At 43.9% G+C, this 14681-nt stretch overlaps 1 protein-coding gene across 1 annotated transcript in view; it reads left to right on the top strand.

Moving 5' to 3' along the window:
• Positions 1-14681, top strand: part of LOC144216093 (cilia- and flagella-associated protein 337-like) — a 115554-nt gene that overhangs the window by 61686 nt on the left and 39187 nt on the right. Inside the window, exons 11-13 of the mRNA XM_077745372.1 lie at positions 2767-2836; positions 11062-11305; positions 12815-12920. Of these exons, the coding sequence (XP_077601498.1) occupies positions 2767-2836; positions 11062-11305; positions 12815-12920 (420 nt within the window). The remainder of the gene's footprint in view (positions 1-2766; positions 2837-11061; positions 11306-12814; positions 12921-14681) is intronic.

Genomic DNA, 14681 nt, shown 5'->3' with positions numbered 1-14681 from the left:
AAAGAATGAAAGAAAGAAAGAAAGAAAGAAAGAAAGAAAGAAAGAAAGAAAGAAAGAAAGAAAGAAAGAAAGAAAGAAAGAAGGAAAGAAAGGAAAGAAGGAAAGAGAAAGAAGAAGAGAGAGAGGAAGGGAAAAAGAAAGGGAGGAGGGGAGAGAGAAAAGGAAGGAAAAAGGGAGAGAGGGCAAAAGGAGAGGAGGGAGAGAGAAAGAAAGAAGGAAGAGCAGTAGGAAGGGAGGGAGGGAGGGCAAAGGAAGGGAAAAGAAAAGAAAGAAATGTGTGAGTAAAAGTAAATAAGAATTTGCCAGCCTGACCTCTCTCCCCAGATGTATCAGCCAATCAACTGAATATATATTCTTTAATGAGTGACCATTGTTCCCAAGATAACTTTATTAACCTAGCTGAAAACAAATAAAAATGCTGCATGAAATACCAAGAATGGTACAAAGAATGATAAACATCTGGTTTCTAGAAGCTAGAGAAATTGATTAATTTGAATTCCTGGTATGGTTGTTTTGGGGATTCCCATCTGGCGGTCCTTTGGGTCTGAAGATGGTGTGTTTTCATTCCTCTTGTAGGAATGAGAGCCAACTCAAAGGACCCAAGGGTCTTAGGACCAATAATATGACTTTGAACATGAGTCTTTTCCCTGAGATTTCTACTGGCTCTGAGAAGCTAAATCAGTATTTCTTAAGTGTATAAACAAGCAAGACTTTGTTCTTTATGTTAAGGCAGATCAGAAACCAAATACCAATTGGACGCGCTGTCCTGCCAAGCAGAGACAGAGCGGGGTTTTTCAGTGAAATTTTAGGGGATCATAGAATCGTGCAAACATTTCTTGTGTTCTCCTAAACACATCAGGCTTAAAAGAGGTGGGGAAAATTTTTAATAAAGAAGAGTTATGCAAAAAAGAAAGTCAGGAAATATAATTGGGTGAAATGAAATAATACAAAAATAACTAAACTTATTTGCTAAATAAAAAAAGGAAAATTCAAGGGGAAGGAAAATTGGACCAAGAAAATAGCATTTATCTAAAAGATTAAGACTAACAAAATTTCAGACACAAAGAGAAACAAATAAAGTACCAATTCTGGAGAAGAAAGAAAGTGAATTAAGTAAGAGTACAAAGAGAAAACAATCCAACTAAACAAGGTAAATTTGCCACATATAATACTGATATGGTTCTCGAAGGTGATTGGAACAAGATCCTTTTTTTCTTCAACTTTTTTGAGGTATCTACATATCATAAATTCACTCATTTTAAATGTACAGTTAATGATCATTAAATTTACTGAAGTGTGTAATTATCCCCATAATGCAGTTCAAGAACATTTCTATCACTCCGATAAGATCTCTGTTAGCCATGTGCGGTTATCCCCATTCCTACCCCCAGTGCCGGGCAACTGCTAATCTACTTTCTGTCTCTGTCAATTTGCCTTTTCTGGCCATTCCATGTAAATAAAATCATACACTACGGCCTCTTGTGCCTGGCTTCTGCCACTTTGCAAAGTGGAGCCTTGCTTAGAGTGTGGACATTTTGTCCCACTGGATTACCAGCCTCTGTTGCCTTGGAAAACAGGAGGAAGCAATAACAACATCCAGAGCTTGTGCCATGACCACACATGAAGGGGGTGGGGTGAAGTAGGGAGAAAACAAAGCTGGACATTGGCACTGGCAGCATAGAAAGGGAGCTAACATAGAAAACCTGTATGATAGGAGAATTCCCCCGGGGTCTGCTCTCCTTTGTCCCCCACACCACCCCAGGGAGTGGGTCCATGATCACTCCACTGAAACTTCTGCCATGTGAGCTGTCTCAATAGAGAAAAGACAGAGACAGTTCTCAGCTCTGTTAGGTTGCTTGGGGGCACTGAATCTTGTTGTGCTGGGTCAGGTCCCAGGTTCCAGAAACCCTCTCTTCCCTCAGACGTACTCCCCTCTCTTCCTGTGTCCTTGACTGTACAGTTTCTGTACTCCATGGGGGTCAGAACCAAGGGCTGTCTCCTGTGCATGCCCCTCTGAGCCTAGTATGGTGCCTGCAAGGTCTAAAAGAGAAACCAATCATCCCTTGTAGCTAATGTCTCTCTTTCAACACTACTATGGGTTTATCCATTTTACATGTTTATATTCTTAGTAAGGACTTCCTCCAGGAAGGAAATGTCCTAAGAGCAGAGAAACTCCTCAAAACCCACCGACCCCCATTCCTTGCACCTATGACCAGCCCTGGCACCTGCCTGAAATGCGCACTTCCCTAATCCTGGCACATCTGCTTCAGAGGCCAGCTCTTGATTTCCAGAGACAAGGGAAGAGAGTCTTTTACCCTTCCAACGATGACACTCAGCATAGCTTCCAATTTAAATATGATTTATGGTGAAAGATAAGCTGTTTTCTCTGTGAAACCCCTGCAGCTATGCAGGCAGCATTCTGATTTTCTCAGAAATATCTAAAATAGGTAGTAGAAACTTCAGCACGGTCTGTCAGACAGGATACCCAGGAACTGTTGTTCTGGTGTTCGCCTTGATCGAGCGTCAAGGAGAGAGAATCCCCACGTACTCTGCACTCCGCCAGGCCACCTACACACATCTGCCCACTCCAAAAGTGTGTTTCTTAAAAAACTGTGCCCATCTCCTGAACAATTGATTCCTTTCCCCTTCTTGAAATGGGGGTCAAAAGAACACTTTAGATATTGTTACACACTCTTCCTTGACCTGGCATGTGATCTTCATATTAATTAGTATTTTCTCTCTCTTTTTTCTTTTTGTCATTTCCAGCTGAACTACTACGATTCTATCAAAGCCGTCATTTCAAGCTCCAACCACGACCCTACTGCTCTAGTAATAGGTACTGCTTACACTCCCCTTACGTTCGTAATGTTCTCTGTGTGCCAGATCCTTGGGTGTCTCCCACCTTTACAATTTCTGCATTGCAACAGGCATCCCACACTCTGTAGCTCAGAATGTGACATCATCCAGTGTTCGGTTCACCTTCAGCTTTATAAGCCTCACTCTAAGCTGCTGGAGAGGCAGAGGATGGGCTTCCCAGAGCATCACACATACTGAGAGCTCGATCAGTATTTGCTGATTTGAAATAAGAGCAAAATCCACTTTCAGCAACTTCAGACCACACCATATGAGCACCCCTAATGTGCTACATGATATTGAATATGCAGTAATATCAACTTCAGACAGTGGTCTTGGGGCATTTGTGTGAAGTGGGATTGGCAATTTCTATGAATACAAAAGGCATGCTGAAAACAACAGTTTTAAGAGATGGCAACAGGGAGAACCAGAAGCTGAAGACCTTTGCATTTTTCTGGAAGCTTGACTTTGACTAAGTGAATTCGGAGAAGGGCCAAGGGAGAACCCAGACCCCAATCCATCCCTTACTCTTACCTTCCCAAATGCACACCTACTATGGTCATGGGCTTGGCCAGGCTGATCTTGGGTCTGTGAAGTAGGGACGGTGGCAGAGTAAGTCTGTGCAATTCATGTAGGAATCATTTTGTCTGGACCAGATGGAGGACGTACATCCTGGGACTGGGGAGAGGACTGGTCTAGATTTGAACCAGGAATCCAATTCCTTTATAAGGGGTCAGGCCCTGGCTCTGAGCTCATTGTCTGCAGTAGATGCAATCTCTGGGCCTGAACACTATGTATCAGATACTATACTAACCTCCTTCCGTGTATTATTTTATTTAATCTCTGTAACAACTTTATGGTTTCAGCCCCACTACTAGTCCCACCTTATAGATGAGTAAAGTGAAGCACAGCATTCATTAACTTGTCCTGGGGTCTTGTTCAGTGTTTTTTTTTTTTTTTTCCTGTATTGAAAGAAATGTAATTCAAATGAGGAAGCAAAAGGAGAATTCTGTGGATGGCTCATGTAATGTGAGAAGGGCAGAAGCGGAACCCAGTGCTGGGAAGTCCTGAAAGCAGGGACTCAGCTGCTTCTCCGACTCTTTTTCTCTCTCTCCTCTTCATATCAGTTCCCCTAGATGGTGATGAGCCCACCTCTCATGCTGCTTTGCCACCAACAAAGACTGGCTGCCACTCTGGGTCCCCAGTACAGCCATCCCTGAGAAGGTTCTCATTGGACCACCCCTGGGAAGGTTCTCATTGTTCTGGGGACAATTACAAGCCAATTGACCTGGAAAAGGCAAGGACAATAAGAAGCTGACCGGGCCCATTCAACTACATGATGTAGGAGGAGGCATGCTTTCCAGAAGTAGGGATGGGGAGAGGAGGTTTACAAATTACAAAAAAGTGAAGAATGGTGACTGCACTCAGTCACACAACTCAGAAATGGAAGACCGAGGACTCGATTCTAGGTCATCTGTGCTTGTCATCTTTGGACTCATCTCAATGGCCTCCCCTGGGTGTGTGCTAATATTGAAGAGTCCCAGGTCCCCTCAGAAAAATGGAATCCAAATCTGCACTTGGAAAAGAACTGAGTGTGACTTGTGTAACCTGTCAGGTCTGAGAAGCATCCTTTAAACACAATAACATAAATTTTTCTATCTTTTTTATATTATTCTAATTTTATTATTATTTGTTCTACTAACTTGCCCTTTTAAGGCAAGTCTCAATTCCTCACATTTACTTTATTAAACTTCATACTTATTTTGTGAAGCCCTTGGGAGTATGTTGGAAAGCCCCATCCAATTCAACATCACTATCACCATACTTAATGTTCAAGTTGATACTGATGATGATTCCTTACATGTATTTGGCACTTACTAATTGATAAAGAACTTTCATACTCATTAGTGGTTCTCAGTCTTGGTTGCCTTTTGGAATCATCTGGGGACTTTATAGAAGCTGGTTTCCTGGGTCTTATCCTTAGATATTCTGACCTCATCGGTCTGAGATAAAGCTTGGGCATCGGGACCTTTCAAAGCTCCCCCAGTGATTCTAATGTGGCCAAGATTTAAAACCACTGTTCAAGGAGGTATGACCCAGGCATCTGGATTTTTTGGACACTTTACAGTGGCTTTATATGCAGCCAAGTTTAAATTCACATACATTATATTTATTATTTGATATTCATGGTAGCCAGATGAGGTATGAATTGTGTGCACCCCATTTTACCAGTGGGCTAAAATTTGCCCATTGTGTCACTTAGCTAAATGAAGCGGAATTGGGACTCAAGCCCAGTTTTTATGACCCCAATGCCAGGAGTCCACTTGCCACCCCCTAGGGTTGGACTGGGAAAGTCTATCNATATGCAGCCAAGTTTAAATTCACATACATTATATTTATTATTTGATATTCATGGTAGCCAGATGAGGTATGAATTGTGTGCACCCCATTTTACCAGTGGGCTAAAATTTGCCCATTGTGTCACTTAGCTAAATGAAGCGGAATTGGGACTCAAGCCCAGTTTTTATGACCCCAATGCCAGGAGTCCACTTGCCACCCCCTAGGGTTGGACTGGGAAAGTCCAACCTCTGGTCCTGGGACTTTTTTTTTAGGACAGCCTGATTTCAAAGGGAAGATTCTGACCCTGGAGCAGAATAAATCTCTGACTGCAGAGAAAAGAAGTGTTATCATTCACCCTAGGGTAGTAAGAATGTTGTAGCCGCCTTCTACTATCTTTGCACTGTCTGGGTGGGCTTCTTGCATACCTGGGCGCAGCAGCAGCAGCAGCAGCAGCAGCAACCTGAGAAAGGAATCCATGAAGAGCCCATCACAGATGCTCATGTCTGCTGCCCAGCCAGGCTCACCTGCAGAGAGAAGGGGAAGGCTGGGAGGCAGGCGTTGTGTGCTCATCACCAAGAGGATAGTCATGACTTGGGATCTCTTCCTGGCTAAGAACTTTTCCAGGTATTTCACTTGGGGAATTAGCTTCGCCTTTTTCTCTGGGCCTTTCTAACTGGCTCTTACCTTCTCTTTCTCTCCCTGCAGCCCCACCCCTCGATGTTAAGGTCCTGGTTGGAACTCATAGAGCAGTGCATTTGTAATGAATAAAATATTTAACACCTTTTGAAACAACTCAGAAGTCAACCACCCACCCACATAATGACGACAGCCATTTCTTTCATGATGCCTTTTAGCCTAGCTCTGCCTGAGCATTGCTTAGCTTTCGAAAGGCTGAAATCCCATTTCCTCCTTTCCTTTAGAATCTTGATCCAGTTGCCATGGAACATCATGGAAAATCAGTAATGAGTCATGCCTGAGATCTCAGCCTTCTATGAAGCACCACCTTGCTTCCCCGAGGCCCCTTCTACCTCTGATTCACAGCCTTCAAGCTCACGTTGTCTTTCAAGGAAATCTTCCTTTATACATTTCTGATTCACTGACATTTAAATCAGCAAAGCATTAGAAAGAGATGTGCAACGGTTAAGAAGTTTCTTGGGAATTTTCATTAGACATTCTTAGAACTGGGAAATTGTGGTTTTCTGGAACTAGAATGGGTATGAATACTAAGAAACTAAAATTCAGCCTTCAGAAACTGAAGCAGCTCAAAATTGAGTGTTTGTGCAGAATAGAAGCAATAAATCCAGAATGAGGATCTCTGAGTTCTAACCCTGGCTCTGTAAGTCACAGAGTTGTGACCTCAGGCCTCAGTTTCCTTTCTAGTTCAGTAAAAGTGCTGGATATGAGTTCTAAGGATTCATCCAGCTCATATTCCCAGATCCCTAATTTTGCCATGAGTTTCCTGTCCATCCCTTCTTCTTTCTCATGCTCCAGAAAGCAGGGGCCCCTAAAGCTCCTTACACCTTGAATTTCCAAGCGTCTCCAGAGATCTAGACAAGTCTATGACAGAAAGAGTCGGTGCCCTCCTCACTCTGGTTACCATCATGTTTTTTCTCTGGCACGGTACTAAGAGGAGAAACTGGGACTTAAGGAGCCTTTGCACGGAGACTCCTGGGAAGAGCTCTCTCCCATGCCTCACGTCCCAGTCAGTCTAAAACCCACAGTAAGCTGGCCTTTGTCCCTGCCACACCTCCAAACTCTCTCCTGTCAGGGCCACCAGGGCCCCTAGTGCTGCTAAACGCAGGGTAGATGTTTATCCTACTGGCCTCTCAGCACCCAAAAAAACAGATGGCTCCGATTTGCTTCCTACCCTTCCCTCACTGGGCTCCAGGCCCCCAGCCTCCCTTCTGCCCTTCCCTACCTCCCTCACATGTTCTTGCATGTCTCCATGACCTGCTGCTGGAGCCCAGAATTCCATCCTTGCTCTTCCTCTCTTCCATCTCCATCAGGCCCTCAGTGATTCCCTCCAGCACCATTGCTTTCGGATCCCAAATTTATGTCTCTAGCCCAGCTGCTCTGTCCCTCAAACTTCAGTCTGGCATTTCCAATTGCTATGGGTCTTTCTCTACAGGACCTTTCCCTTAGGATGTCTCATAGACATAAAAATTAAATCCAAACCCAGATCCACATCTCCTCCCTCACACCATCTTCCCCGGCTCACTTGGTTCTAAGTCCATCCTTCCAGTTGCTCCAATCAAAATGTAGTAGTCACCCTTGACCCTCTCTTCCACCCACATCCAGCCCAGTGGCTTTATCTTCATACTGCACCCAGGATATGACCACTTTGGCCCCAACCCCACTCCTACCATCCAGTGAGTCACTCTCCTCTCTCCCCTGGATTTTACCATAAAAAGCCTTGAGCCTTGCAACTTTCCCTGCTTCCATCCCACCCCTATGGTCTCTTTTCCACATAGCAGCCAGAGAGATCCTGGAAAACTAGATGTCAGTTTCATCCAAATCCTCCACCAGACCCCCCATCTCCTTCACAGTCAAAGCCGAAGTCCCCCAGGCCTATGTGTCAACCCAGCCTTTACCTCTCTGGCCTGGTTTCCCACTTCTCTCCCTCACCCACTCCATCCCAGTCATACAAATATCCTGGGATATATTTAAGATCTTTTCACCAGATCCTCCCTCTGCCTGGAAAGTTCTCTGTGCAAATGTCTACACCACTCATTCCCTCAGCTCCTTGAAGTCTTTGCTCAGATGAGTCACCACTTGGTGAGGTCCTCCTTGCCCACTTTATTAGACATATCCTGGAACAGCCCAGCTCCTGCTCCTGGCATTTCCAGTCTTCCTTACTTTGTTCTTACCTTTTTTAAATCCATAAATCTAATCACCTTCCTTTAGACTATATAATTTATTTCTTGTTGTTTATGGTCTGCCTTTCCCCATCAGAAGGTAAGCCCCACAGAGGTAGAGGTTTCTGTCTGTGTTGTTCACTGTTATGTTCCAAGTGCTAGAAATAGTGCCTGGTACATAATAGGTGCTCAACAAATAGTTATTGAATGAACTTACTTGTGGTCAGAATTCAAACCACATACCTTTTCTTCCTGCATAGCACTCCTAAGCACTGCCCTCCAGGAAAAGTAGAATTCTGTGGTGACAGGTTCAAATGTTTTTCTACTTCCATCTCCCCATCCACTGTTCCCCCAACATGTCCTCACAGTGTCCTACACTCACATCATGTATCCATGGGTATACACAGACACACAGACACACAGACACACACACACACACACACACACACACACTTCTCCACAAGGTGCTACAGCACCAGGTCCCCGCCCCTAAATGGGGGTTNTACACAGACACACAGACACACAGACACACACACACACACACACACACACACACACTTCGCCACAAGGTGCTACAGCACCAGGTCCCCGCCCCTAAATGGGGGTGACAGAGAAGGCTCTAGTATAGGAGGTGCTTTCAAGTGCATTTGTTTACTTAAGGTGATGGAAGAAAGAAATCCCTGACTTCATTCTGGTTATTAATGAACGTGAAAGGGAGATACATCTTGGTCAGACTATAGAGAAGCCAAGGCTGGACCTTGAATGTTTTCCCTCCTGCAGACCTGGGCAGGGCTCCACTTGTCACAACAGCTCTGTGGGTTTCTACCACACTGAGGAAACTGATGGAAGAGAGGAATAAGATAAAAGGAAGGATGGGCAGGAAAGGTTCCAAGATCCACCTCGAAAGAGGAAGAGTCAAAGTCTGAGCTTTGAGGGAACACACCCACCTTGCTGCTTACCCCATGGGATGCTGGGAGCCCGTAACTATAGACCTGGCTTCTGGGTCAGCTCTGGTGCTAGAAGCTATAGAATCCGGCTTCCTGTAGGATTCCAGTACCTGAAGATTTATTTGCTAGTTAGTGTGCTGCGGATCTGAACCTGCCTTGAATCTGCTGTAGGTTTCCATGGTGATTGCTTTAAACTTTTCATCATCCTTCCTTCAGACCTTGGGGGAGAGCTATGCTCTCTGGTTTCCATGACAACCATTTAAACATGTATCTTTGTCTGGCTCTGTTGGAATAGAAGTGCTAGAGATCATGCAAATGAACTGGCTGCTTTCCCTCGACTTAAAATAAATAAATAAATAAAGTGACACACCTGCTTCGAAGTTTCAGATCTTTGCTCATAACAAGAAGGGTGAAAGTGTCAAACTGGTATTTGAGGAGGGTTTGCTGCATTGCTTTGATACTTCAAGTGCTCATCCAGATTCGTAGGCTCTCTCTCCCATCTTAAGTAATTATCTGCACTCAGCGCTCACCCTCCCCTCTCCTCTGTCTAGCAGATGAAAGAGCCCTGAGTTCAAGACTGTTTACCTCGCTGCTGCATACCAAAGGAGGAAGAGAAGGACAGGACCAGAGTGCTTAGCTACCCTACCCAAGCCAGTCCTTTGCCAGTGTTGGGAGAAACCGTGGACAGCAAGGTTGTTACCTCAACTCACCATCAATACATGGTCCCAGCCCTCAGACTGAGCCCCAAATAAGGTGGAAATCACATACCCCAGTTATTTGGAAATGGAATTTCATGGACTGAAGAGCAGCCAGGTGACTCTGAGGAAAAAAGGCTCAGAAGAAGTGGAAAGCTGATGGCCCCCTTCCCCTTCCCAGATACCTTCCTATCTTCCTCAGAGCAACATGTTCCTAAACCAGAGATCTCCAGAGACAGCAGTGGGCTAAGCAGCCACAGACAGATTTAAAACATATTTTGAAACTGGGCACCAACATTTAAAATTCTGGAAGTTTCCAATGAGGCTAGAGATTTCCCACTTCTCCTGAAACTCAGCTGATCTGCATCAGAATCCTGCTTTGGGAGCAACTGCTGGGTTGAAGTAGCACCACCCTCTGAGGTGAAGCATGCAGCAGCTTTGGTCAAATTTACTGGAGTAGCAAATTCTCCTCCTCATTCCTGGGAAACAGTTGAACTGGTAACTTGTAATAACACACACAACATCCAGACAAAACCAATTATCCCTCAAGTAATTGCTGAAGTCACAAACCAAGAAAGAGAATTCTTACTTGGGTATGAGGTAAGGGGGAGGCTGAAGATGAGACATTCTTCCACCTTAGTCATCCAAGGCCCCTCAGCTACCTCGGACACAGCTGAGGCCGGAGGTCAGGGTGAGCTAGATAGGGAGGTCCTTTATGATCTTCCAGTGAAACTGATGCCTGACACCACAGGAAGGCCTCTGATTGCTTCTGTAGGATGCTACTATTTTGATTTTACTGTTCAGGAAGTAGATTCATAAGCCAAAAAGTCATGTGACTGAAAACATTCAAAATAATTGTAGGACAAAGTTGGCTGGTTGGTGGATGAAACTGAGAGATTGACTCAATGAACTCTGATTTAGGATGAGATGTTAGTTTCATCGCTTTCTTAACGACAAGTTTCTTAACCCCCCAAAGGTGTAAGTTTTCTTCTCTGTACCATGGAGGTAAAGGTGCGTGCCTCACTGAGTTTCTGTGAGGTTCAAACAAAATCATGGATTTTGTGCCTGGTGCTCAGGAAAGATTTATTAAAAGCTAGGATCCTCAGAATGAGCTGGCCGTTTTCATGCTTCCTTCTTCCTCCAGGTGACCCTTTTTGCCTTTCTCTAGAGAAGGAGGGGAAATGAGTCTTGATGTTCTTACAGAAATCATTTTCATTCTTCAGAGGATCCATGGAGCAACACCAGGGGGTGAAAGAGGAAGACAAAAGTAGTCCTCACTGAAAGCAAAAGCAGGACTTTAAAAATCAGCAACTTGTCAGAAAATTGATCGTATTAAGAGGCTGTGTTTTGTTTTTCTGTGAATATTTTTAGGCTGTACTATGAGAACAACAACTGTCAAGCAAAAGATGAAAGAGATAAGGGATGTTAGAAAAGATGTCGAGGCAAGAAGACACCGAGCGTTCCCTGGTTTGCCCCAAAGGCGAGCAGAATGTGATCAAACCATTTTTCGCATCTACAAAGGAGTCAAGGCATTTTCATTCTGTAAGAGGAAGAACTTGCTGCTTACAGGTGGAATGGATCGAATCATTCGAGTCTGGAATCCTTATCTGCCTGGGTGAGTTTTCTTTCTCTCTCCAACCAAGAGTGCCATTGATCTAGTAAAGTACCTGAGAGCAGGACAGGGGATCACCAATTCCCCTTTAGGATAATTTAAGAACCCCTCTCCAAAATTGATCTTGCAAACACACAGCCTGGAAAAGTCTGTGGGATTAATAAGCAACTCATTGACCCCATTTTTTAAAGTTTATATATTTTGAGACAGGCAGAGAGAGAGTGCAAGCTGGGGAGGAACAGGGGGTGAGGGGGACAGAGCTATCTGAAACAGGCTCAGTACTGACAGCAGAGAGCCTGATACAGGGCTCGAACTTATGAACTGTGACATCATGCCCTGAGCCAAGACCAACAGTTGGAAGCTTCACTGACTGAGCCACCCAAGCGCCCCAGCAACTCTCTAGCCCCATTTACCAATGAAGAAACTGAAGCTCAGAGGAGTTTGACTTTTTGGAAATAATGCCAGACTTGGGGTTCAAATGCATTTTGGATGACTCTAAAACCTTATGTCATTTCCATTGGTAAGTGTTGATGGTGGAAGGAGAGTGGGAAATGGGGAGTAGTCTTCTTGTGCATTGAAAGTGGGGATGTGGGGACAAGAACAAGTCACTTGGGGCACACCAAGTTTCCTCTCTGAGCCTGTGTATCAGGCATCAATGGAGGATATGAAAGGTGACCCATGTCCCCCAGCAATAGCAGGCAGTGGCCAAGGTGGCTCTATGAGCAGATGGGCATGAGGGATCCGATTCTCTCCCTGTTACTTTGTAGCTGAATGACCCTGCGCAAGGGCTTCTGCCCGTTTCCTCCTCGATAATAGTGAATCTTTACTACCCCTCCAGTAGTAATAAAGATTACAAACGAGGTCATCCATGTATAGCGCTCAGCACAATGTCAGATGCTTAATCAGAAAGAAAGAAAAATTATTTTCTAGCCACTTCTATTACCCTAGACTCCCATTTGTCTGCTGATGTGGAACAGTTCACTTACCTTCCAGTGACTTGGTTATAAAGTGATATTGTGCCCTCCCCTTCAGTTTCAGCCCTGCCTCCCTTCTCCCCACCTCCCCACCCTCTCACTACACCCAGCCCTGTGGCCCTGAGGGCATTGTGATCCCGCAGAGCTCTTTAAAATACACTTATTTAAAAAAGACATTCCCCCTAGACCTGAACACTGTTAACTCTGGCCTGCATAAAGCAACAAGCTGCCACAGAATCTATTCCAGCCCCACCCTGCGCTCTTCCTCGTTCATTCCTTTTATAGTGACATTGTCAGCAGTTGAAGAAACAAAGCCCAGGGCTTCATCTCGCACTGAGTTGTGTTGCTATAACTGGGTATTATTTGCTTCAGTCCTTTTATCACACAAGATACATACTTTTGTGATTTCAGACGGAGACATAGCCCTCCTCCAGGCTGAATAGAACTGCCAGATCCGGGCCAAGTTTAGTCTTGCATTTTTATATAGAAACAGCACTTAGAACTGCTTGGTGCTCATCTGTTCTTTTTTTCATTCTAGAAAACCAACAGGTATGCTGAAAAGCCACACATCTCCAGTGATCTACATCCATGCAACTGCTGAGGATAACAAAATATTTTCCATGTCCGCCGACAACACTATTAAGGTCTTTACCCTTTTAGGTTTCGATGTATTGTCCAACAGTTTCAGATAGAGGATGTGTTCTTTTCGTGTTTTCTTTCCCCCTCTTTGCAGCTTTAGAGGCCTCTGCATTAGCAGATACTCTAATGGTAGTTACATTAGTGGGTTTGTTTTGGAAAGAGAAGATATGTGGGCAATAGAAGGATAGACTCTTAGAGAATTTTCTATCCCTGGTGTTTTGTTGGGATGAGGAGACCTTATGGCATTGTAGCCCCTGTTTGCATGCTGTCCTGATTCTCCTGGGAGAATGTATGTTGTAGGATGGAGAGGCTGAGCAGAGGACGGAATGGGGACATGGGGGAGGCAGCAGCCCCTCACCCCTAGTGGCCATCTTATTCTGTGATAAACATAGGGCAGGGGGCCCTTTTTTGAAATGTTGTCTGTATGGCTTAGAATTTAAACACTTACGGCCCTTGTAGAAGTCGTAATCTACCAAAAAGAAAAGAAAAGAAGAGAAATTTCACTGATTTGCTTTTTCCTATGCTATTTCCATTTTGTATGCTTTTCCAATGAATACGAAAAGTTTTCATGATTTCATCCATCTTTCTTTTTTGACCCTCATGGGGCCAGAGGATGGGAGTTTAGAGCAGTCTGAATCAAAGAAATGCCAGAGCCTCAGGTCGTTTGGTATCACTGCTCAGTATAGATACATAAACCAGTTCACTGACCACACACATAATAAATGATTTACAGATGCTTTGGGCTCAATCATGTCCCCTCAAAATCCACATGTTGAAGAACTAACCACTAGTATCTTACAATGTGACTATATCTGGAGAAAGGGACTATAAGGAAGCAATTGAGGTTAAATGAGGCCATATTGGTGGGCCCCAATCCAATATAATTGGAAGAGGAAATCAGTACATTTGGATGAAGAGGAACCATGTGAAGACATCACAAGAAGAAGGGCATCTGCAAGCCAAGGAGAAAGGCCTCACAAGAAAGCAGACCTGTCTACATGTCAGTCTAGGAGTTTAATCTCTAACTTCACACCATATACAAAAGTTAACTCAAAATAGGCCATAGACCTAAGTGTAAAAAGGGCTGCAATTTCAAAACTTTTAGGAGAAAACATAGGAGTAAGTTCATGACCTTGGACTAGGGAATGACTTCTTAGATATGATATCAAAAACACAAGAGACAAAAGGCAAAAATAAAATGAGTTGGATGTCACCAAAATTAAAAACTTGTGCTTCAGGAGACCCCATGAAGAATGTGATTAGACCACCTACAGAATGGGAGAAAATTTTGCCAATCACGCATCTAATAAGTGACTTGCATCTAAAATACTGAAAAATCTGTATGCTCAATAATAAAAACACAAATGGTCTCATTTAAAAATGGGCAAAGGACTTGAATGGAAATTTCCTCAAAAAAAAAAAAAATTCAAATGGCCAATAAACACATGACAAGATGCTTCACATCATTAGTCATTAGGGAAATGCAAAACAAAACCACTGTGAGTTACCACTTCCCACGCATTAGGATGGCTAAAATCAAAAGATAGACAATAACAAGTGTTGAGAAGGACGTGGAGAAATTGGAGCCTTCCATACATTATTAGTGGGAATTTTAAATGGTGCAGCCACTTTGGAAAACATTTTGGCAGGTCTTCAAGTGTTAGTCATAGATCACCTTATGATCCACCAATTCTACTCCTAGACTTATACCCAGGAAAATTGGAAACTTATGTTCACACACTTACATATGAATGTTAATAGAGCAT

Source organism: Crocuta crocuta, unplaced genomic scaffold, assembly GCF_008692635.1.
Source record: "Crocuta crocuta isolate KB4526 unplaced genomic scaffold, BGI_CrCroc_1.0 scaffold258, whole genome shotgun sequence".
Classification (NCBI taxonomy): Eukaryota; Metazoa; Chordata; class Mammalia; order Carnivora; family Hyaenidae; genus Crocuta; species Crocuta crocuta.
This window is presented reverse-complemented; position numbering and strand designations above follow the sequence as displayed.